At 43.9% G+C, this 23,651-nt stretch overlaps 1 protein-coding gene across 1 annotated transcript; it reads left to right on the forward strand.

The window, feature by feature from the left end:
- The first annotated feature begins 880 nt into the window (after positions 1 to 880).
- Positions 881 to 23,651, forward strand: LRRC34 (leucine rich repeat containing 34). The gene is made up of 11 exons (XM_077826662.1): positions 881 to 902; positions 6,700 to 6,820; positions 9,987 to 10,108; positions 10,262 to 10,326; positions 11,436 to 11,519; positions 13,638 to 13,766; positions 15,927 to 16,022; positions 17,339 to 17,493; positions 18,648 to 18,803; positions 23,003 to 23,129; positions 23,448 to 23,651. The coding sequence occupies exons 1-11, from the start codon at positions 881 to 883 to the stop codon at positions 23,649 to 23,651; spliced, it is 1,281 nt and encodes a 426-aa protein (XP_077682788.1).

A 23,651-nucleotide genomic window follows, 5' to 3' on the forward strand; every position in this document is an offset into this window, starting at 1 on the left:
TGGAGAACCCTCCGGCCGCACGAGAAGCGCGTGCGGTCGCTGTCCCCATGGCAACCGCGGCCGGGGACCTGAGCTCGCGGCGGGGGCAGCGCTCGGGAACCCCCATGGCAGCGGCCGCAGGTAGCCACGGGCGGGGGGGGGGGGGTGGGCTGCCGCGTGCCGCCGGGGCCCCCGGACTCTGACCCCCCAGCCCCGGGGAGCCCCAGGCATTCAGGGCGCAGGGGCTGCCGGCCGGGGAGACCCCAGCCTGGAGTCACGGGGGCAGGAGGCCCGGTGCGCCGCAGCGGTGGGGGGCTCACGCCGCCGCGTTTCGTGGGAGACCCCGGCGTGTAGGGTGCAGAAGCAAAGGCGGGAGCGGGTGGGGGAGGATATTCTCCACGGCGTCTCTGGGCGTGATCGGATCTGCCGCCCCCCTTGCGTGCAGGGGGAGAGACCGGCCAGGTGGGGCACGGCTGGAAAGGACCCACAGGCACGTAGCCCAGGGCCCCATTCTGCCGGCCCAGCAGCGCTTCCTCGTGGGCACAATGGGGCTGCCTCCATCCGCCGTGAAGGCGATGCACGCTCGGCTGGATCGGGCCCCTACCCGGTGAGCTGTGCTTTGCTGCGCCTGGTTTTTTTTTTTAAAAAAACTTCTTTGAAAGTAAAACCTGTGAGGCGTATCGTTAATGTTTGAAGCATCCACTTGTAATGGGCAAACAAGCAACTCTTACTAGCCCAGCAGAAATAAGGGGAAAGCCTTTAGAAGAGATGGGTGTGTGTGTTTGGCTGTTTGTAGAAGGGGAATTGATTTATTTTTTAATATTAGGCTATTCCCCCCCCCCGTAGTGTGACATCAGAGTTGTCAGTGAGAGCACCTAGAGAGCAGTGTGATTTTTGTGAAATGACAGCTCACTCCTCTGAAGGTAACTTTATTGCTAGAAAAGTTATGCCGTAAGTTAATATGTAATTTGTGTTGAAATTCTCCACTGCTGCATATTGACACACATTATTTATTATTTAAGGAAATATCAATATAAGATACAGGCCTTTAAGAGTATAGTCTAATTTAAAAGTAGATTAAAGATGATCAAGTATGTCGGAACAGTGAAATCTCTCTCTTGGTTTTGCTTAGTAAAAAATTCAGTACTCACACCCTTGGGCTTGTTATTTTGCCATGGAGGAAAGAATGTCTGGGTAGTCTACACTGCAGCTGCTCACAGGCAGACAGACTTGTGCTAGTCAGGCTTGAGCTATTGCACAAAAAATATCAGTGTGGATTTTGTGGCTTGGGCTCTCAGGCACTCCCACCCCCCTGGATCTTAGCTAGGGTGGCTAGCCTGCCTCTCCACCAGGGCCAACCATGCTGCTATTTATACATGCTAGTTCAAGCTTAACTAGCATGAGTCTGTCTACCTGCCCTGGGAGGGTAGCTCCCAGCTGCAGTGTAGAAATACCCTATATGTACAATCCTATAGTAAACATTGTGGGAAGATTCTCTCAAGCATCCAAGATTTGTTCAGTGCAGTAGAGCAGAGGAGTGGTTCCTGATTCTGTGGGCTTGTCTGCATCAGCCCCTGTGTGAGTTAGGGCCTTGTCTTCAAGGTCTGACCCATAGCCTTTAACAGGCCAATGTGTTAATTTATGTAAAAACTCCAAACTGCCTTGTCTTCACTAGAGTTTTACTTCGAGGTAGGAACATGCCATTTTTTCCCCTAGTGAAGACAAGGGCCTGCCTTGAGTGCTCAGGAATGTATGAATAAACATGTACATATGCAAGGACAAAATATAACTCTAAACTGGACGAAGGATGCTTAAGTGGTTGTTTTGCCTTTCATCTGTATTACGCTGTCATTTGCCTGATGCTGAATATTGATTAAAAGTGCCAAGTCTAGAGTCTTTCTACCAAGGTGGTATTTTTTTGTCCCCCCCACCCCCAAGTTTGGAGATGGGATCAATCTTGCTATCAGAACTGCTGACTGTTGAACCTCAGCCCAAAAGGGGAAAATTGCTCTGTTTATTTGTCAGCAGAGTTGCAGTTATTTTTAATTGACTTATTTTAAAAGTTTGAGTGTGTCTGCAACGTTCACATCTCAAGCTCACTACATCATTTTGAGGAACTTTGATTTCACTCTCTGAGTATCTGCCTCTCAGGACTGGTCTATACTACAAAGTTAGGTTGATGTAAGTTGCCTTGCATCAACCTAGTTTTGCATGAGATACAAATTTGTCTCCTGCCTATGTAAACACCCTGTTACAGCAACGCAGTAACTCCACCTGCATGCATCAAGCATCAAATGGCATCAAGCCATGGTGGACGTACTGTGGTTGATCGAATACAGTGTAGATACATTGACCCTAACAGTCCTCCAGCAGCTGTCCCACAATGCTTGAAACTCACTGCTTTGGTCAGAAGTGTGAACTCTGCTGCCCAGGGGTTACAGAGATCCGAAGCTACCCACCCACCCTCCCTAAAAACCTCACATGTTTTTGAAATGCCTTTTCCTGATTGCCCAGCTTGTGAACACACCATGCACATTGTTGTGTGCAACTGCCAAACCGACCATGCTGGCTACATGCTCCAGATGCATTCCTGCCTGGAATAGACAAGAGGCATCAGATCTCCTTGGCCTGTGGGGAAAAGAGGCTGTTGAGGCTTGGAACAGCCACAAAAATGTGACAGATTACATGGGGGATGCAGGTGAAGGGGTATGACAGGAATCAGCAGCGATGACATGTGAAAGCTAAGGAACTGCAGGAGGCATACCAGAAGGCATGGGGACCCAACAGTTGATCTAGTGCTGAGCTACAGACCTGCTGCTGTTACAATGAGCTGCATGCCATACTTGCCGAGGAGCCTGAGAGACAGACCCCCGCTGTGAACAGTGAGGAGGAGGATGGGGGACATGCGGTCAGGGGTGTCCAACTATGCTGCGAGCCAGGACCCATTGGAGGCTCCACCGCCGTCTAGTCAGTGGCAGCAGCAGAGCTCGGGCGAGTGGGGAAAGGAGCCTTGGGTAAATGTGTGAATGCAGTTCCCATGACAGTGACTAAATGTACAGATGGTGCCTGACCCAGTGCAGCAGGAAGCAGGTATTGACTTTTCATTAATTTACTCCTCCTAGAAGAGGTAGTGGAACATCAAACCAGAGGTAGAGTTATCTAGTTTTCATTTCCTTGTAGAGTCAGGCAAGGGAGGCCATGCAGAGCAGTTTGTTTATGTACACAGGGATGTCCCTTAAATCCTCCTGAGAGATCTCGATGAAACTTTCATACTCCGCAATCCTCTCCCAAAGCTTTCTGGGGATGGCAGTCTCATTTCTTCCTCTGCAGTAGGACACTTTCCCACGCCAGTCTGCAGTGACTTCAGCAGGCACCATGGCGGTAAATAGGCTAGCAGCATATGGGCCCAAGTGGCTTTGGGATGCCAGCAGCAGCTGTGCTCTCTGTGCCTTGGTGAACCTCAGAAGCAAGAGACCAGCTAAAATCACCACTGCCTGTGGACAATAGTGCCAGTACTCAGCACCACTGCCCTGCATTCATACCCATGGGGGCCAAAATGTTATTGTTTCATCCTACAGAACAATTCCCTCCCCATTTCCCCCATGGCCCTGCTGGGCCATGCTCACCATGGCTGGAGCTGGAGAGCAGTGCTGGGCACAGGCACTCTGGAGCTGAAGTGTCAATAAGCATGTCTTGTTTAAAACTTAAGGAGAGCAACGGAAGGGAGTTCTGAAACTTAACTTTCACTTTATAAATACGATACCGCTGGGTATTTTTTCTGTGTCTGCTGCGGTTGTGGCCTGGAGGGGTCCCCCTCCACACTTGTTGAAAGCCTGACCTGGATAAAGAGGAAAAAGAAGATGACTCAGAAGGATATGTTCTCTGAGATCCTGCAAGACAGTGCCGTTTCGGACTGTGAGCAGAGGGGCTGGTGGGTGAATATATCTGGCAGCATGGAGAAAGGCCCAGGAGTCCCAGCAGTAAAAGGAGAGGGAGGGAGCTGCACTAGGGCATAATGGGGCTTCTCCAGCAGCAAACACAGATGCTGCAGCCTCTTGATCTACAGGTTCAACAAGCATGGGCTCACCTCCCTTTGCAGTCAATGGAGAACTCCATGTTAGCACCTTCCTAGGCCCCCAACTTTCCATGTGGCATCAGGGGCTGTGACTCTATGCCTCCCACTCCATGCTGGAGGACAGTAAGAACAGCTTAACATAAACTGACCTGAGAGCGCCCCAGTTGCTGTTTGTGTGGGCAAAATGGACTGAAATGGACATAAACATTCTTTCCCCTTGTAAGTTCTGTTAATTTATTTAGGAATTTTTTACTGTATTTGTTTTTTAATTGCACATAGGTTTTTTGCACTAGTTTTGGGACGCAATAAAATTCTATTTTTTGGCATCTTTATTACTTCACAACATATGCTGCAGAATGTCTGGAACTACTGAAAGCACCCACAACTTCTTATTATACAGGACAACAGAACTCATAGGATCAGTGACAAACATAGTGTAATAATTATAAAGTTACAGCTAGCACTGCATATTAATAGGTGCATTAACAGAGAGTGTTACATTCATAAATGTACATCAACCACCACACAGGACCCCGCAGCCCCCAAAACTTCAGGACCAGGTAGAGAGCACAATCCATGACACCACATTACAGTACTGTGGTTAACTGTTAAAGGGCTCTTTCAAGGCCTCCTTCAGCTGCATAGCTCCATGTTGAGCTCTTCTGATAGCTCTTGTGTCTGGCATTCAGCATTCATTCTAATAGCTCTTGTGTCTGGCATTCATTCAAATTCAGCAGACAGCCACTCCACCTCCACCCTGGTGGCAACGTTTCTCCCTTTGCCTCACAGATATTATGCAAGATATGACTGGCAGCTACAACCAGTTGGGATGTTTCTCTTACTGAGATCCAATCATGATAATAAACATGGCCAGATTCCCCCCAATCTATCATAAGCACATTCAGCTGTCATTCTGCACCTGCTTTCCTTGGTGCTGTTGAGATGGCTGGCTTCATAAGCAAGGGGTAGGCTGGGTCCCCCGGGATCACTACTGGCATTTCAGCATCGCCAATGGTAATCTGCTGGTCAGGAAAGAATGTCCTTGGGTGCAACTTTCTTGAACGGTCCTCTGTTCTTAAAGATGTAAGCGTTGTGCATCATCGCTGACCAGCCAATACTGATAGTGGGGAAGTGTCTCGGGTGAGCCCCCAATGCTTGTATTACCATAGAAAAGCCTTTCTGTTGATGTAGTCTTTGGCAAGATGGTCTGTTGCCAAAATAGGGATATACATGCCATCTGTCACCCCACAACAGTTTGGGAACTGCACTGATGCAAATCCATCCATTACGTCATGCACATTACTAAGAGTCCAGTCCTGTGTAGCAGGAGACGATTAATGGCCCTGCACACTTGCATGACAGCTGCCCGCACTGTGGATTTTCCAACTCCAAAATAATTTCCCACTGACTGGTAGCAATCTAGTGTTGCAAGTTTCCACAGTGCGATCACTTCTCAACTGTCCATGCAGCTCTAATTCTGCTGTCCCTGTGCTGGAGGGCTGGGGATTCAGCATACAGATCCAGAAATGTGGCCTTTCACATCAGAAAATTCTGCAGCCAAGCCTTGTCTTCCCAAATCTGCATTAAGATATAATCCCCCAGTCAGTGTTTGTTTCTCGGGCTCAGAAGCAGCATTCCACCATCTGCAGCTGCTCCGTGAACTCCACCAACAACACTGAATTGGTTCTTGCTATGTTCCACAATAATCTGTCCTCCAATAAATGTTTATATCCTCTGCTACTGTAGTTCTTCTTGAAGCTCTGCAAATATCAGAGGATCATACATCCTTGCATTTGCAATGCTTGTGACAAGAGTGTAGAGCTTTGTGGGCTCCATGCTTCAGCGATGGCAGACAGTGAGAAATACTGTGCAGTTTTGTAGGATTTTTTTAAAAGGCACCAAAATGATGGGATATGGATGGCATTATGGGATAGAGAAAGTTGCATGATGAGAACTTGACCCTTTGCTCCCAGTCATCCCTGCACAACTTATTTCTGCCCCACCAGGCACTGCTAGAATTTCCCAAAAGACAGTGTGCTGGATGATGGTGAGTTGCACACTGGAATAACTATGCACGGTGCACTGCTGTGCATCAGCACAAGCACTCCTGGTGAATATGCAGAGCACTGATGCAAGGAGCCAACATAATAACTGTGGCAGCTTTATGCTTGCGTTGACCAAAGTTTGTAGTGTAGACACGGCCGAAAAGTCAAGATGGCTCATAGTCCCAGATCGTAATACTTGACCTCGATGCTCAAAAAGGAGTAGCCTGAAATGCATTTTTCCATCCAGAAATGGCTAAGTGATTGAACTATTCCCCTGTGTTGTGGCCTTATCACAGAGATTCATGCATGTGAATCCTCCAGACTGCATTATTGCAACACACACTCTTACCTGCTGTTAACGCTAAAGATCACTCTGGGCTTGTCTGTATGGAGAGTTAGTGCGCGGGAAATAGTGTAAATCTACAGTGCTCTAGCCTGCCATGTACTAACTGGCCATATGGAAACTCCTGCAGCACACTAAAAGTCTGTAGCGTGCTTTGACTTACTGCTGTCTCTCAATTTTGTAGAGGCCCCAGATTCTATATGATGGGCACATTAGAAATGCATAAAACTGTCTACTAAATTGCTTTTATTTTCAAGCTGTCATGTCAACTCATCTAAGTCTCCATAAACAGTATTTGCAAGCCTGCCAAGAGTCGAGCCAACCAGAAAACCCTTTCATTGCACACATGCTTGAAGAAGCTGAGAAAGCAGATATAACGTAAGGAAATAATAAATAGCATTTTTTAAATACTTCTGAAAGCTTTGGACAGTGTAACAGGACCAGGAGTGGAATGATGAAAAAGGACAGTTCTCTGGAGTCTCAGGTTTAAATACAAATCACCCTTTTTGGGTTTAGGTTTTATTGCAGGAGTTCTGGTTTAATTCAAGTTGACAACAGCTTGGCAAAAGTCTGTAGCTGCATATTCCTTCCAGGCAGAAAACTTAAAATGTACAAAACATTTAGGGCAGTGGTTTCCAAACTACGGAAGCTCTCATCAACAGGTACCTGAGAAAAATCCTGTAATGGCGGACAACGCATTTTATTTAGTACAGAGGTTCTCAAACTGGAGCATGCCCTGGAGGAATGTTCAGGGTGGGGGAGTGCGAGCAGCGACGCCAGGTGGCTTGGGCCGGCCCGAAGTGGTGGGGCTCAGGGAGGGACTCCCACCTCCACTGCCTGACTCACCGGGGGCCAGCCCCAGGCAGCGGCGCTTGGTGGGTGGGGGGAGCGCCACCTCCACCCTGATTAACCTCAGCAAGCCACCCAAATTTGAGCTGAGCCTCCCCTTTGAGTTACAATTTTTGGATGTGCTCCCCAACCCAGACAGGCCTGGCGTTGCCGCTCACCCCTCTGAACGTTCTCCGCCCCCCACGGTTTGAAAACCTTTAGAAGCTGTTGCTAAATGGAAAGCAGAAATCTGGAGGGACACGTGACCCCATGTGCCCCTTCCGCCATGCATCACCTCTGATCCCAGAAGGGGGGACATGGTGGACTACATTATTTGGAAAGGGTATGCAGCCTAAAAAGTTTGAAAACCATTGATTTAGGGTAACACCTCTGTTTTTCCTGGAGCAGTCTCTCCTGGCTTCTGATTAAGAAATACCCCTTCTTATCCCTCTCTCCATACAGTTTATGCCCTTCTTTGTTGAGCCTAAGGCTATGTCTCCACTAGGACTTTTGGCGGTCAGGGGTGTGAAAAAAACACACCCTGACCGACAAAATTTTCACCGACAAAAGCTACTGCCACTTGTTGGGGTGGTTTAATTATGTTGGCAGGAGAGGTCTCTTCCGCTGGCACAGAGTGGCTACGCGGGTCCATAGTGTAGATATAGCCTTAATAGGTTCAACTGCACCTGATTAGCTACAGTTGGTTCGCTGAGCCATTCCTTTCTGGGAATTAAACACTAAATTCTAGCCCATTGTCTGACTTGATAGAGCTTCCTCCTAGGAACACCACTGGGGCAGGAGATAACTACCCTTTAGGCAGAGAAGTATGCAGTGTAGTTGTAGCCATGTTGGTCCCAGGATATTAGAGAGACAAAGTGGGTGAGGTAATATATTTTATTGGACCAACTTCTTTTGGTGAGAGAGACAAGATTTCAAGTCACGCAGAGCTCTTCAGGTTCTGGTGGGAAAGGTATTTCAAGTAACACAGCTAAATGCAAGATGGAACCGACTGTTTAACATAAGTACTCAGCACATGTTCTAAGCGATCATTCAAGGTGGAGTCGCTCGTTAACACCTCTGCAGTCATCGGATAAAAAGAAAGGGTTAGTGGGTAACAGATTGTTGTAATAAGCCATAAATCCACTGTCTCTGATTTTTGATATCTAACAGAGTAATGAATTTAAGCTCCAAGGCTCATCTTTTGAAAGCAGGTTTTCTTTGAGGATGAGGACTGATATGTCAGATATAGCGTGACTGCTTTGTGAAAAGTGTTCACCCACAGGTGATAGGGTGTTTTTGTCCTTTATCATTTCTCTGTGTGAGTTCATTCGAGAGCATAGTGATTGTCTGGTTTCACACATGTAATTGTTATTTGAGCATTTAGTGCACTGGATGATGTGATGGGCATGTATAGGACCCATGGATCTTGAAAGGTGTGTTGATTATTGTGGCAGTGGAAATATCTCTGCAGGTTTTGCATCTGTTGTTCTGGCAGGATCTGGTACTGCTTTGAGTTGGTGTATCCTGGTCTGTGGAGAGTTTGCATCTGATGATGAGCTTGGAGAGGTTGGGGGCATAGGCGCCGACTCCGTGGGTGCTCTGGAGCTGGAGCACCCATGGGGAAAAATTGTTGGGTGCTCTGCACCCACCGGCAGCTCCCCGCCCCAGCTCACCTCCGCCCTGCCTCCTCCCCTGAGCGCGCCACCGCATCCTGCTTCTTCCCCCTCCCTCCCAGCGCTTGCGCCGTGAAACAGCTGTTTCGTGCGGCAAGCACTGGGAAGGAGGGGGGAGGAGGAGGAACGCGGTGCACTCGCTTGGGGGAAGAGGCAGGGCCAGCGCACGGATTTGGGGAGCGGTCCAATAGGGCAGGGAGAGGGTGGAGTCGGGGTGGCGGGGGGGGGGTGCGCGAGCCCCCACCGGTGCCAACAAAAGTTGGCTCCTGTGGTTGGGGGGTAGTTTGAAGGCCAGAAGTGGAAGTTCAGGAAAGATTTCTTTCAGGATGCGGGGGTCCCAATTGAGTCTGGGTTGTGGTTGTTTGATGGCACTGTGTATGGGTTCCAGTGTGGGTGCAGGAGGTCAAGTAGGGGTGTGTTGTCAGACAGGGTTTTATTTCCGCATTGAAGCAGGTTCTCTTGGGGTATTTGGGTGGTCCGTTCCATGACGTGATCTACTTTGGTGGAGTGTCCCTTGTTTGGTGAAGGCAGTTTTAAGTGTGCTAAGGTGTGTATCCAGGACTTTCTACTTGGAGCATATTCTGTGTCATCTGAGTGCCTGGCTATAGATAACAGATTTCTTCCGTGTTTGGGGAGGTCTGAGGAAAGATGATGTAGAGAAAATGGAAAGAAGAATTGCTTTCTTCTGTGCTCAATTATTGAGAGTGGAGTGGAATAAAACAAAGGAAAGGGGATAAGGAAAAAGGTGAGAATGAACCTTTCAGAATAAGCTCCTGAATCATTTTGCTGCTAAAATTCTAAGTGGGATCTTGTGGCAGTACAGTGTATCAAGCCGCCAAAATGAACAATTATGAATTACAGCTAGTATAGCATAGTGCTCCATGGATTTTTTTGATCCAGATTTCACAATCCTGATAAATATACTAGTGGAGGGAAAGCACCATTGCATCTCAGTCCCGTGATACATATAGAACTAATACTTTTGTATAGTGTTTCTTTCTCCTGCCATCCTTATGTTTCAAAGTATTCCTACATTACAACAGATTGACAAAAGGGATCACATTAAAAATAGCTGGAAATAACCGCTTGCTGCCAGTACAGAAGGTTACAGATGAGGATTTTCGAATGCTTGCCTGCATCTTAAGCAATAACACATTTGTTACAGGTAAGTTGTCTCATTACTTCATATCTCTTTATAAATTGGAAACAAGAAACATTTTTGAGTATTGGTTCTTTCTTCTTACCTTTCATGTGGAGATCAATTAGTTATTAATAAGTGTTGTTAGTCTTATTTATTTCTGTATTCTTTGCCTTTCAGGGCTGGACCTTAGATATAATGTATTAACTGATGATGGAGCAGAGCATGCTGCAAAATTCCTTCAGGTAGTTTTCTCTGTGCCAAAATATTTGATTTTTACCTTAAGTTTGTGGTTTCATTGGCCATGATAACATTTATGTACAATATATTGGTGACAGTATGTGTTGTTTTGGAAAAATTCCAGAAATCTTGGCTTTTCATATCCAAATCCATCAATTTAGAATATCAGATTGCATTCATCATAACATTTTTGCAGTTGTTTCAATATATGTGGTTTTTACAGTACAGTCTGCAAAAGAGGCATTTGTATAGCATTTTGGTAGTATATTGTGCATGACAAAAAATTAACAGAAATGGACAAAAACATAATGTATATCCTTAGTATGTATGGAAACTTAAAACATAGGCTTCTGGTGCCATCTAGAAGCAAGCTATATATAGGAATCCCTGTAGTCTGCAACTCCACATCTATGGAGTCAGCTCATCGCTTGCAGAATCATGCTCCGAACCTAAACTTTCATTTTTAAAAGAAAATATATGTTTCTAGCTCTAATAGTTGTGTAGAAAATCTTGAAAATGTGATCAGTGTAAACCAATGCAGTATTGCTTTCCTGAGTCTGCTGACAGCCTGAAACAGTACCTCTGAGGCACATAGTATCCCAGTCTTTTCCCGGGGCTTTGAACTGAAACCTAAGGATGACAATTTAAATATCAACACTATTAACTTTATTACTGATAGTCATTTTAGTAGTATTTTAGCACCAGTATCCCCCGTCCCAAGCTTCCTCCCACACCTCCCCAAGTATCAAAACAAATACTTTCCCACTTGCCTAAACCTCCGATTTGCCCCTTGTCATTTTCTGTGATGAGGTTATTTGTTGTACGTACAAAAACCTTTGGCATGTTGAAAACTGAATATGCAAATGATAGCAGTTTGAAGCTGGTCTATTGGTTAATAAGGATGTTTGTTAGTTTTTGGTTAATCACTACTGTGTTCATTTTTGTGTTACAGTTGTTTTTAAAGGTTTATGCTCAGTACATTAATTATGGAGAAAACTGTTTCTAAATAAAATGTCTTTCAAAACGGTGTGAGGCATCAGCTGTTTAAAATGAAAAATTTCTCTGTAAAATGTATTTTTGAGTTTGGCGTTGGTTTCCTGTTTGTGTACTGCAGGAAAACGCAACCCTGTGCTACTTCAATCTGATGTTTAATGATATTGGCACCAATGGAGCCGAATTGATAGCTAAAGCATTGCATGTAAGTATTAATCGATATACTATAGTAATTTTGACAATAGTATCTGATTTGATATTATATTTTCTGATGGACAAAACTAATTCTCTCATCAGCATCAAAGTTAATCTAAAAAATCCCTTTTTTCCCCTTATATACAGTATTTGTTGTAACAAAGAGATTGCTTGTCTTCTCAAGACAGACTGTTTCTCTGCTACTTTTAGATCATCTTTCAGAAGAAGAGAAAACTGCCCTCTTCAGCCATTGATATTTATTGATTTCAACTATAAAATAGCTGGATATCTCTTTGTGAAAATTATGAAACTGAAAAATAAAACCAAAATGTCATGTATTTCACCAAAATTTGATGGGGCAAAATTTCATACTAATCCATACATAGCCAAGATTTTTTTTATTTTATTTTTCCATTATGTTCTGAAACTTGCTATTGGATTACTATTATTTTCCTGTTTTTGTTTTTAAATTTTCCTTTTTTATGGTCACCTGATTAGCCTTCACATCAGTTTGTTAAGGACATCACTGTATAACCTCACATATCAGCGTATAAAATGTGGTTTTTGTAATTTCATATTTAAATTGCTCAGAATGGATTTTTCAGCACAATTTCTGTTACAGTGGCACTGAGGAATTGAAAAGTGAAAATTATTGTGTATACACTACAGCTAGGGCCTAATCCAATGCCCACTGAAGTCTTGTCTTCAGTGGACTTTGGATCAAGCCCTTAGTTTGCCAAAAAAGAGGCCAATCTTGCAAAGATCTGCACACAAGCTTAACTGTCTACACATGAGGAATTCCACTGAAGTCAGTTGACTTCAGTGGGCTTTGATTACTCATGGGATAAAGGCAGATGAAAGACCTGCAAAATTCTAGTTTTCTACATTACAAAATTCAGCTATTAGCTAAATATGTGAAAAGACAGACATTATAATAAAATATAATAATGAATGGATTTAACTCTATTTTTAAGCAGTTTGTGTCTATGCTAAAAGAAAAGGAGTACTTGTGGCACCTTAGAGACTAACCAATTTATTTGAGCATGAGCTTTCGTGAGCTACAGCTCACTTCATCAGATGCATACCGTGGAAACTGCAGCAGACTTTATATATACACAGAGAATATGAAACAATACCTCCTCCCACCCCACTGTCCTGCTGGTAATAGCTTATCTAAAAGCCATTTCCAGCACAAATCCAGGTTTTCTCACCCTCCACCCCCCCACACAAATTCACTCTCCTGCTGGTGATAGCCCATCCAAAGTGACAACTCTTTACACAATGTGCATGATAATGAAGTTAGGCCATTTCCTGCACAAATCCAGGTTCTCTCACTCCCTCACCCCCCTCCAAAAACCCACCCCCATACACACACAAACTCACTCTCCTGCTGGTAATAGCTCATCCAAACTGACCACTCTCCAAGTTTAAATCCAAGTTAAACCAGAACATCGGGGGGGGGGGGGGTAGGAAAAAACAAGAGGAAATAGGCTACCTTGCATAATGACTTAGCCACTCCCAGTCTCTATTTAAGCCTAAATTAATAGTATCCAATTTGCAAATGAATTCTAATTCAGCAGTTTCTCGCTGGAGTCTGGATTTGAAGTTTTTTTGTTTTAAGATAGCGACCTTCATGTCTGTGATTGCGTGACCAGAGAGATTGAAGTGTTCTCCGACTGGTTTATGAATGTTATAATTCTTGACATCTGATTTGTGTCCATTTATTCTTTTACGTAGAGACTGTCCAGTTTGACCAATGTACATGGCAGAGGGGCATTGCTGGCACATGATGGCATAAATCACATTATGCTATCAATTTAGACACAAATATCAGTCTGGAATTCTTTAATAAACATATGAAAATTGGGAGATTATACTGGAAGCACAGATACCCATAAATAATTCAGAGCCCTCCCACCCTTGCAAACCCTTATGCTCTTGGTAGACTTTACTCAGGCAACTAGTCCCAGTGAAAAGATAGGCAGCTAACTTACTGTTACCAATTGGCTGTGTTCCTTACAGAAGATGACATTCTGTCTGTATGCCACAATTAAAAAATTGGTAGTTAAATGTATAATATCACAGCTTAGATCATTTCAGGAAAATCCTTGTAAATTTTCTTTACTAGAGGAATGAAACGCTCCAACACTTGAGAATGACTGGCAACAAAATTGAAAACAAAGGTGGGATGTACTTTGCTTCAATGCTGCAAATTAATTCGACCTTAGAGAAGTTAGATCTTGGAGACTGTGATTTGGTGAGTAAAGTAAAATTATCAACTTAAACTGCAAACTAATAGCCTTTCAAGTATATTATAAAGGTCCTGTGGTTAAATTAGTGGAAGATGCCATCTGTTCCCTGTTTTATATACTGTGATATCTTCAACTATCACAAAATGTCCTGTTGCAACTAACAAGATGCACTTGGAAGGGCCTGTAGCATAGTGTGTTTATAGGAATATGTGATGTAGTACATTATAGCCTCTAACGGTCAGTTCCTTTACTGCCAAAGAGAAAAGAGTCTAATATTTTTTGAGATTCAGTTTGTGTTATATATGTCATATCATCTAGAGCTCATCTAATTCATGTAAGAAAGAGATTCCTTATTCTCTAAGGGCTCTTTTCATTCTAAAGAGGCTTCTGGAGGGGTATGAAGCGTTGAAAGGTGCACTCCCTTTCAAGAAGTGCTCTCCTCTCATTATCAGCCACGTTGTGTCAAAAGCAATGTTGTGTTAATGTCCATGGGTGCCCCCAGCTTCCCTTAGGTGCACTCACAGACTACCCAGTCTAGTTGTCAGGCCATCCGTATAATGGCAGTGGGTTCTTTCTTGGAGAACAAGGCTGCTAATATAAGTAATGAAAGTTTCTAGTGCAGGGTACTGTCTGAGTGAAGAAACCTGTGGAGAATGAGGTTTCATTCTCATAATATTTCTGGTGCTCCCAAACTGGAAGGTGAAAATGCCTTTAAAAATTAAAGGCATTACAAGCATGTATTACTGGGAAGATATAGTCACCACAGATAAACACAGCTCTTAGAAGCTTTGGATAATTGTACTTCTATGCTTGAGTAAAATCAGTTTAAGGGAGTGTCTCCTGCTTCACTATGTGATTATAAAAACAGGAGCATAACCAACCGGCTTGTCAAAAGACAGTGTTCCTTTGACAGTTCAGCGTGTTACAGAAGTATGACTGAGGGGAAAGGAATAAAAGATCAGAACTGGCATCTACAGTAGAACCTCACTAATTTGACTTCACTGATTCACACACTTCATAATTTTCCTGTGGAAGATAATGCATATCCACTTAATATGAAGATAATTAATAGAAGAGTGTTAGCTTTAGTGAGTTCTCATCTATGCTGCCCCTCACCCTTGGCCTGGGGAGCCACGCATACCCACAATCCCCACCTTACCCCAGGGAGCTCTACCCTCCAAAACCCTAGCTAGAGAGGCCAACCCACCTCAATTCCAGCCTTATCTTAGGGACCCCCTACCCATGCTATCCTTGCCCTAAGGGCTATACCTTCCACAACGCCTACCCTAACCCAAGCCGGGGAGCCCCACTCTCTACAACCCTAGTCCGGAGAGGCCTGTTCACTTGAACACTAACCCTGGACCAAGGAGCCCAGTCCTAACGCTAGCCTAGGGAGCCCTACCCACCAGAACGCTACCCCTAGCTTTAGGAGTCCTACACTCTTAACCACTAAACTTAGCTGAGAACCCTACACTCCACAACGCTAACCTTAGTGCAGCGACGGCTACTGACCTGAAAGCTCACCTTAGCTCCACATCCCTAATACTAGCCCATTTTAGACATATGCACCTGAAGACTAACTCTAGCTCTGGGAAGCCTGCCCTCCACAGTCATAGTCCTAGCTGAAGAAGGCTTACTCACCTGAACCCTAACCCTCACCTGGAGAGCCCTGCCCTCCACAACCCTCACCCTAGCTCAGTGAGGCCCACCTACCTGAATCCTAACCTTAGACCAGATAGCCCTGCATTCCATAACCCTATCCCGAACCCGGGGAGCTCTGCCCCCCTATACCCGTGATATTACTAACAGTTTTACCCCATGCATTGCGAAAAATTCTTCTTCTCTAGTTTATCAGATTCTGTTTATTTTTAGCAGGTCTCATAGTAATTCGTGCCTATTAGTTCAGTTCCACTCTCTTAACATCCTTTGCCTGCTGGTATTTCCAGGAAATGTTTGTATGTATTGCAATACTGCAGAGGCAGATGACCACTGAATATCTCCAAAACACATGGAGCTAAAAATAATAGTATTTCTAACTCATGTCAATTTGATATTTATGATCTTCTAAAAATACATCCTGTAAGAAGGCATGGTATCTTTGGTATGTTGCTTTATTTATATATTGAACAGGTTTCCCTAAAGAGTTTATCTGTTTTTGTTTTCAGGGTACACAAAGTCTAATAGCAATAGCAACAGTTATGAGCCATAACAAAGCGATGAAAGCCCTAAACCTAAATCGTCCTATACTGTATAGCCAAGAGGTATGTGTATATACTGTAGGGTCAGTTCAATTAAACAGATATATGCATACATAGACTCAATATTGATAGCTTTATGGAGGCCGATAGTGGTCTTGGACAGCGTGACTCTCTGGGGCTTCTTTATATGCTTGTGTGATAGCTGCCAGAGTTGTTTTTTAAGTCTTTCTGCCCAAGGAAGAGAGAACACCAACAAAAAGGATTGTAGACTCAGACTCAGGGGCCAAGATTTTCATACCTCCTTACCTAGAGTTATGCTCCTGAACCATAATTTAGGCACAAGAAGAAACAGCCTTCTTTTCAAAGTGCTCAGTTCTTGACCTCAATAGAAGCAGTTGGATGATCAGCACTTATTTAGGGGTTGTTTAAATGGGAATTGCAGAGTAAGAATGGCTTTTTTTGTTTAGCTTAAACTCCTTCCTAAGTGACATAAACAGAACCAAAGAAATGTCACTCTTAAAATGAGATAAGTGTCCATTTGGGGGGTTCTGACAGTATAACTGCATCAGTTTAAATTCACACCTTGGCTTTTACTGAAAAAACTTTCCTGTGTAGACAAGACCAAAGGTGCCTAATCATGGATTTAGGAGCCTAATTTTAGGCTCCTGCTTTTGAAAAAATCTGGACCAGAATAAACACCACGCTATATTAAGGGCCCAATCCGACACCAATTGAAGATTATGGGAGTCTTCCCATTTGTCACTCCTCTCTGGTCTGTAGGCTTCTCCATTGTGTCTACCTGACTGAAGCCCCTTATAAATTATTGTTTTAACCACAGGTGATAACTTTAAAACCAATTCACTGCCTCTTATAGAGGCAAGATATATGTTTTTTTCTATACTTAATCCCTCTTTCAAAGACTTCTGCTCTTCATAAAATAATTGTTGATACGTATTTCTGTCACACCATTGACGTCAATGGGAACTGGATCAAGTCCTAAAACACTGTGTCATGGAAATTTGGAAAAGAAATGATCAAGGTAGATGAGAGAACTTGTAGTTGTTAGAGTATCGACTTGCCTGAGATTTACACTGCGGGGATATACAGTTCTGTAAATCTGCAGCCACATTTTGGTAATTCATTATTTTCCCAGTGATCACAATAAGAAATTGTTTCCTGACTTTTTGTATATCAATTTGTAATACATCAGAAGGAAGATGAGTTAAGGTCATATTCTACTCTCGGATATGTGTAAACATCTACCATTGACTGCAGGGAAAGTTGTACTTGTTCCTGGGGCCAAACATCAAAGAGTGGTGTTTGGCCCTAAAAACTGATGGGATGTTAAAATGATAGTTTAACTGAGATTTTATTTTTAGGAAGAGTCCACAGTTCATATATCTCTAATGATGAAAAATAATTCTTGTCTTATGGAACTGCATTTGTGCAAACATGAAATGAAGAACTTCGGTGTGGAGCGACTGTGTGATGCATTGTATGAAAACCGCAGCCTGCGATATCTTGACCTCAGCTGGTAAAAGATTCACCCTCTGATTTTGTTTAAACTACACAAATATAGAGTATATTGTTGCTGGTGAAAACTGTGCACCATGCAATATCAGTATAGCAGTATTGTATGGTACTTGCTACCGTTCCCTCCAGAAAAAATGTGATTTTTCTAGGTGAGATGGAGAGTTGAGGTGGAAGCCATAGTTGGAGGGAATGCAACATTACTAAGGGATAAATTAGTATTTAGCCACAGCTGTGGGGGTGGTGCAGAGCTATGCCACCACAGAAGGAGCACAGAAGGAGAAAACATTCTGCCTCAGGGAGGTGCAATGCCCACTGTGTATATGGAGGAGCAACTGACAACACCCCTTTAAAGTGCAGCATCTTCCACCCTCCCCAGCCTGGCTGGACAACTCTGCTATGACTCTGGCCACAGAAGGAGGGGAAGAGAGGTCTCCCTCTCACCCCTCCCCCCTCTGCTTAAGGGCTATGCCATAGTCTAATCCTAAATTTACAAGCTTCAGCCTACGTGGTCAGCTATACCTCATTAAATCATTTCCCTGCCTTACAGGGGCCTCAGGCCTGAGTGCATTTCAGTCCCTCCTTCTCTTCTACCCATTGTCACGCAATAGTTTAGTCTCCTGCGGGTTTTAATAGTTTGGTCTAATTCTTGTTGAGGTTGGTGTGGAGGTAGGGTAGCTGGGTGGTGTTGGTGGCCTGTAATATAGAGGATGTTAGACTAGATAATCTGATGGTCCCTTCTGGCCTTAAATTCTGTAGTACTGTACACTTGAGTGAAGAAAGAGCACTTACTCTACAGTACATACTAATCAGACAGTGTCAAATTATGCCACTTTACAGAAGATGTAAAAAATCAAAATTGGAAGAATACAAAAAAAGACATTTAGGACCTGAACCTGTTACCCAGCAACTTTTGGAAGTGCCTGCACATGGATTGCAAGAATGGGTTCTAAAAATCCCATTAATCTATTAGCTTGTGTTAATAGGTGCTAGTTTGAGTAAAAATCCAGTTCAAGTATATGTGTTGTAGATTGCTTCAACAGCTGTAAATTTCAGAACAGTTTATTCAGCAGCCTGAGGGGCGTTTTCTGCCTCAGAAGCAGTACTGAAGGTTTCTCAGTAAGATCTCCCCTTTTAAAAAAAATATTTCTCTTTCAGTAATAAAATAACTCGCGATGGTGTGAAATTTCTGGGAGAACTGCTGAAACGGAACCAAATTCTGGAAATCCTAGATCTTAATTCAAACCGGATAGAAGATGATGGAGCCATCTACCTGAGTGAAGCCCTGGCTTTGTACAACAGGACTCTTCAAGCGTTAGTATAGATAAATCTCCCCAAAAGAGATCGCAGATGTAACTATTGGAAAATCAGAAAATGTGACACAGCAGTATATGAGTTGGTATTGTAGTACATCACTTTTTTATGCTAGTGATCCAAACTGCAAAGTCAAAGAGTTTCTAAAATCACACATGGATGGGGACAGCTGGGGACACTGATGATGACAGACCCATGGTTTCACCTGGGCTCTGGCAGAACCAGTGAAATGCAAGTCCAAGGAATGCTCCCCACTCAGCAAAGCAAACCTGAGTGTCTGGACTGGCTGGGTTGAACTGCTGGGTCAATCTGTGGGAGGGAAGTCACATGGACTCTCCTCTTTTGGGAGAACGGATGCTAGGAACAAGAAAGGCTAGGGGCAGAGGGAAGAGAGGGAGAAACATGAAGAGCTTTGGTATGAAACTGCAGAAAAACCTGAGAGTCTCTGGATTAAGTTTAGAAGTATGAGCAACAAGGGTGATGTCATGGTGGGAGTCTGCTATAGACTATCAGACCAGGGGGATGAGGTGGACAAGGCTTTCTTCCGGCAACTAACGGACGTTACTAGATTGCAGGCCCTGGTTCTCCTGGGAGACTTCAATCACTCTGATATCCGCTGGGAGAGCAATACAGTGGTGCACAGACAATCCAAGACGTTTTCGGAAAGTGTAGGGGACAATTTCCTGGTGCAAGTGCTCGAGGAACCAACTAGGGGCAGAGCTCTTCTTGACTGCTGCTCACAAACTGGGAAGAATTTAGTAGGGGAAGCAAAAGTGGATGGGAACCTGGGAGGCAGTGACCATAAGATGGTCGAGTTCAGAATCCTGACACAAGGAAGAAAGGAGAGCAGCAGAATATGGACCCTGGACTTCAGAAAAGCAGACTTTGACTCCCTCAGGTAACTGATGGGCAGGATCCCGTGGGAGAATAGCATGAGGGGGAAAGGGGTCCAGAGAGCTAGCTGTATTTTAAAGAATCCTTATTGAGGTTACAGGAACAAACTATCCCAATGTGTAGAAAGAATAGTAAATATAACAGGCGACCAGCTTGGCTTAACAGTGAAATCCTTGCTGATCTTAAACACAATAAAGAAGCTTACAAGAAGTGGAAGATTGGACAAATGACCAGGGAGGAGTATAAAAATATTGCTCAGGCATGCAGGAATGAAATCAGGAAGGCCAAATCACACTTGGACTTGCAGCTAGCAAGAGATGTTAAGAGTAACAAGAAGGGTTTCTTCAGGTATGTTAGCAACAAGAAGAAAGCCAAGGAAAGTATGGGCCCCTTACTGAATAAGGGAGGCAACGTAGTGACAGAGGATGTGGAAAAAGCTAATGTACTCAATGCTTTTTTTGCCTCTGTCTTCATGAACAAGGTCAACTCCCAGACTACTGCACTGGGCAGCACAGCATGGGGAGGAGGCGACCAGCCCTCTGTGGAGAAAGAAGTGGTTCGGGACAATTTAGGAAAGCTGGACGAGCACAAGTCCATGGGGCTGGATACACTGCATCTGAGGGTGCTAAAGGAGTTGGCGGATGTGATTGCAGAGCCATTGGACATTACTTTTGAAAACTCATGGCGATCGGGGGAGGTCCTGGATGACTGGAAAAAGGCTAATGTAGTGCCCATCTTTAAAAAAGGGAAGGAGGAGGATCCTGGGAACTACAGGCCAGTCAGCCTCACCTCAGTCCCTGGAAAAATCATGAAGCAGGTCCTCAAGGAATCAATTCTGAAGCACTTAGAGGAGAGGAAAGTGATCCGGAACAGTCAGCTTGGATTCACCAAGGGCAAGTCATGCCTGACTAATCTAATTGCCTTCTATGATGAGATAACTGGCTCTGTGGATGAGGTGAAAGCAGTGGACGTGTTCTTCCTTGACTTTAGCAAAGCTTTTGACACGGTCTCCCACAGTATTCTTGCCAGCAAGTTAAAGAAGTATGGGCTGGATGAATGGACTATAAGGTGGACAGAAAGCTGGCTAGATCGTTGGGCTCAACGGGTAGCGATCAATGGTTCCATGTCTAGTTGGCAGCCGGTATCAAGCAGAGTGCCCCAAGGGTCAGTCCTGGGGCCGGTTTTGTTCAATATCTTCATTAATGATCTGGAGGATGGCATGGACTGCACCCTCAGCAAGTTTGCAGATTACACTAAACTGGGAGGAGTGGTAGATACATTGGAGGGTAGGGATGGGATACAGAGGGCCCTAGACAAATTAGAGGATTGGGCCAAAAGAAATCTAATGAAGTTCAACAAAGACAAGTGCAGAGTCCTGCACTTAGGATGGAAGAATCCCACGCACTGCTACAGACTAGGGACCGAATGGCTAGGCAGCAGTTCTGCAGAAAAGGACCTAGGGGTTACAGTGGATGAGAAGCTGGATATGAGTCAACAGTGTGCCCTTGTTGCCAAGAAGGCTAAAAGCATTTTGGGCTGTATAAGTAGGGGCATTGCCAGCAGATCGAGGGATGTGATCGTTCCTCTCTATTCGACATTGTTGAGGCCTCTTCTGGAGTACTGTGTCCAGTTTTGGGCCCCACATTACAAGAAGGATGTGGAAAAATTGGAAAGCGTCCAGCAGAGGGCAACAAAAATGATTAGGGGACTGGAACACATGACTTCTGAGGAGAGGCTGAGAGAACTGGGATTGTTTAAGTCTGCAGAAGAGAAGAAAGAGGGGGGATTTGATAGTTGCTTTCAGCTACCTGAAAGGGGGTTCCAAAGAAGATGGATTTAGACTGTTCTCCGTGGTAGCAGATGACAGAACAAAGCGTAATGGTCTCAAGTTGCAGTGGGGGAGGTTTAGGTTGGATATTGGGAAAAACTTTTTCACTAGGAGGGTGGTGAAGCACTGGAATGTGTTACCTAGGGGGGTGGTGGAATCTCCTTCCTTTGAGGTTTTTTAGGTCATGCTTGACAAAGCCCTGGCTGGGATGATTTAGTTGAGGATTGGTCCTGCTCTGAGCAGGAGTTTGGACTAGATGACCTCCTGAGGTCCCTTCCAACCCTGGTATTCTATGAAGATGCTCCCTTCCCACCAGTGACAAAGCCCTAGTAGTTTCCCTACCCAGCTTCTGACCCCTAAATTTGATCATCCACCTGACAAAAGGAGGCCAAACTTTACCTCGTCAGTGACTAAACCCTGGAACACTACTGCTGCCAAGCCCTTCCCTTTATGGCAAAAGTCCCAAACTCTCCTCCCTCCACCAGGCACACTTCCAAGCTGCTAAATTTTCTGGTTTACCCTTCCTACGGCCAATTCTACTAAAAGCCCTTTAAACTTTTTTCCATTTTACTTGTTTTCCCCCCCCCTTGGTTTAAGTTATTTGTTGCTATAGAACAGTAGTTTCTGTTCCAAGTGTTTTTGCTGCTTGTTCTCATACTTGTGATATTTTAGCAAGTTCTTCTTTTTCCCTTATGGATGAATCTAAAATTAATTTGATAGTATTTTCCTCTGTATTATATTTGGTTCACAGTACACATCTCGAGTCACTCTAATGAACATATGGCTGTCAGATCTGGTTCTCGATTCATTTTAGTATCTTGACTGTTTAGGCCCTTTCCTGTAAAATGTTTTGCAAACAAAATTCCTAATTGCTGCATGGAGTGCCATTTAAGTCAGCATGACACACTGCAAGAATAAGGGTCTTCTTGTTTCAGGCCTTAAAAATAATTTTTCTTGAAGCCTTTTTATAGTTTATTTCAAGTTCACCAGGAGATTGTCTAATCTCTCCTACAGGATATATTTTATGTCTTGCAGAAAACCATACCTTTGGCTGGACGTAAGCTCTGATCATAGGTGTTGCCTGAAGCCATTAGTTTTGGGGAGTAAAGATCAAAGGGTCTGCTAGATGCCTCTGAAAAACTCTCAGGTTCACCAATACAAACATACCTCTCCCAGCTCCAGGATCAAAGTTTAACTTGGCTAGAAACCAAGGCCATGCTTTAAAACAGACTAAATATGAGAGCTAGCCACCAAGCATAGGGTCACCTGCTTTGAAGAAATGAATTGTCAAAGTCTTTGGCAACCAAATCAAGGAAGTGCCTTGAGGAATATTAGAATTATATAGCACTTAGTAACAGATTTGAGCTATAAAAATAGTTTTTGTTGCTGATTTGTTTGAAATACTGTACTTAAGTGGTAGGAATCAAATGGCTTGGAATTTACTTATATAATTTGTTTTATTTCTTCTGTTTACTAGGTTAGCAGTAACAAGCAACAATATAAGTGGAAAAGGACTTGTTGCTCTTTCGGATTCAATGAAAACAAACATGGTGCTTTCCTACATTTATATTTGGGGAAACAAACTGGATGAGGCCACCTGTGTCGTAAGTGTTTTCTTCATCACTGATCTTTTCCACAGTTTATCTTCATTTTATACTAGCGCGCTCAGGAAAACTATTTGTAAGACTGATGTGTAGTTCATTATATTTTATTTTATTGTAAAATTATGGTAGTTGTGGCGTAGTCTTCTCATGCCAAACAATTACGGGACAGGAAAAGTATACAAGCGATTAAAATGCCATTTAGTGCTGACCTAGTCTGTATCATCTTCTACTGTTCTGCTTTGCACTTTCTAAGCCTCTGGCAGGCAGAACGTGTTAGAAGAATGTTAAATTTAAATCCTTTGCATTTGTTCATTTCAGGCATTTTCAGACTTAATTAAAACTGGTCGCTTGAAACCAAATTGTACAGACGTGGATCCGTATGAAGTGGATGGGCATGAATATCTTGCAGAACTCTCTCATGGCCTTAAAAGGCATTACTATTGGACACCAAGTTATGGGGAGGTTGATAACAAAGATGCTAATGCCAGTCTTGCAATAGGAGCAGTTGCAGAACATTTGTGA

Source organism: Eretmochelys imbricata, chromosome 9, assembly GCF_965152235.1.
Source record: "Eretmochelys imbricata isolate rEreImb1 chromosome 9, rEreImb1.hap1, whole genome shotgun sequence".
Taxonomy (NCBI): domain Eukaryota; kingdom Metazoa; phylum Chordata; order Testudines; family Cheloniidae; genus Eretmochelys; species Eretmochelys imbricata.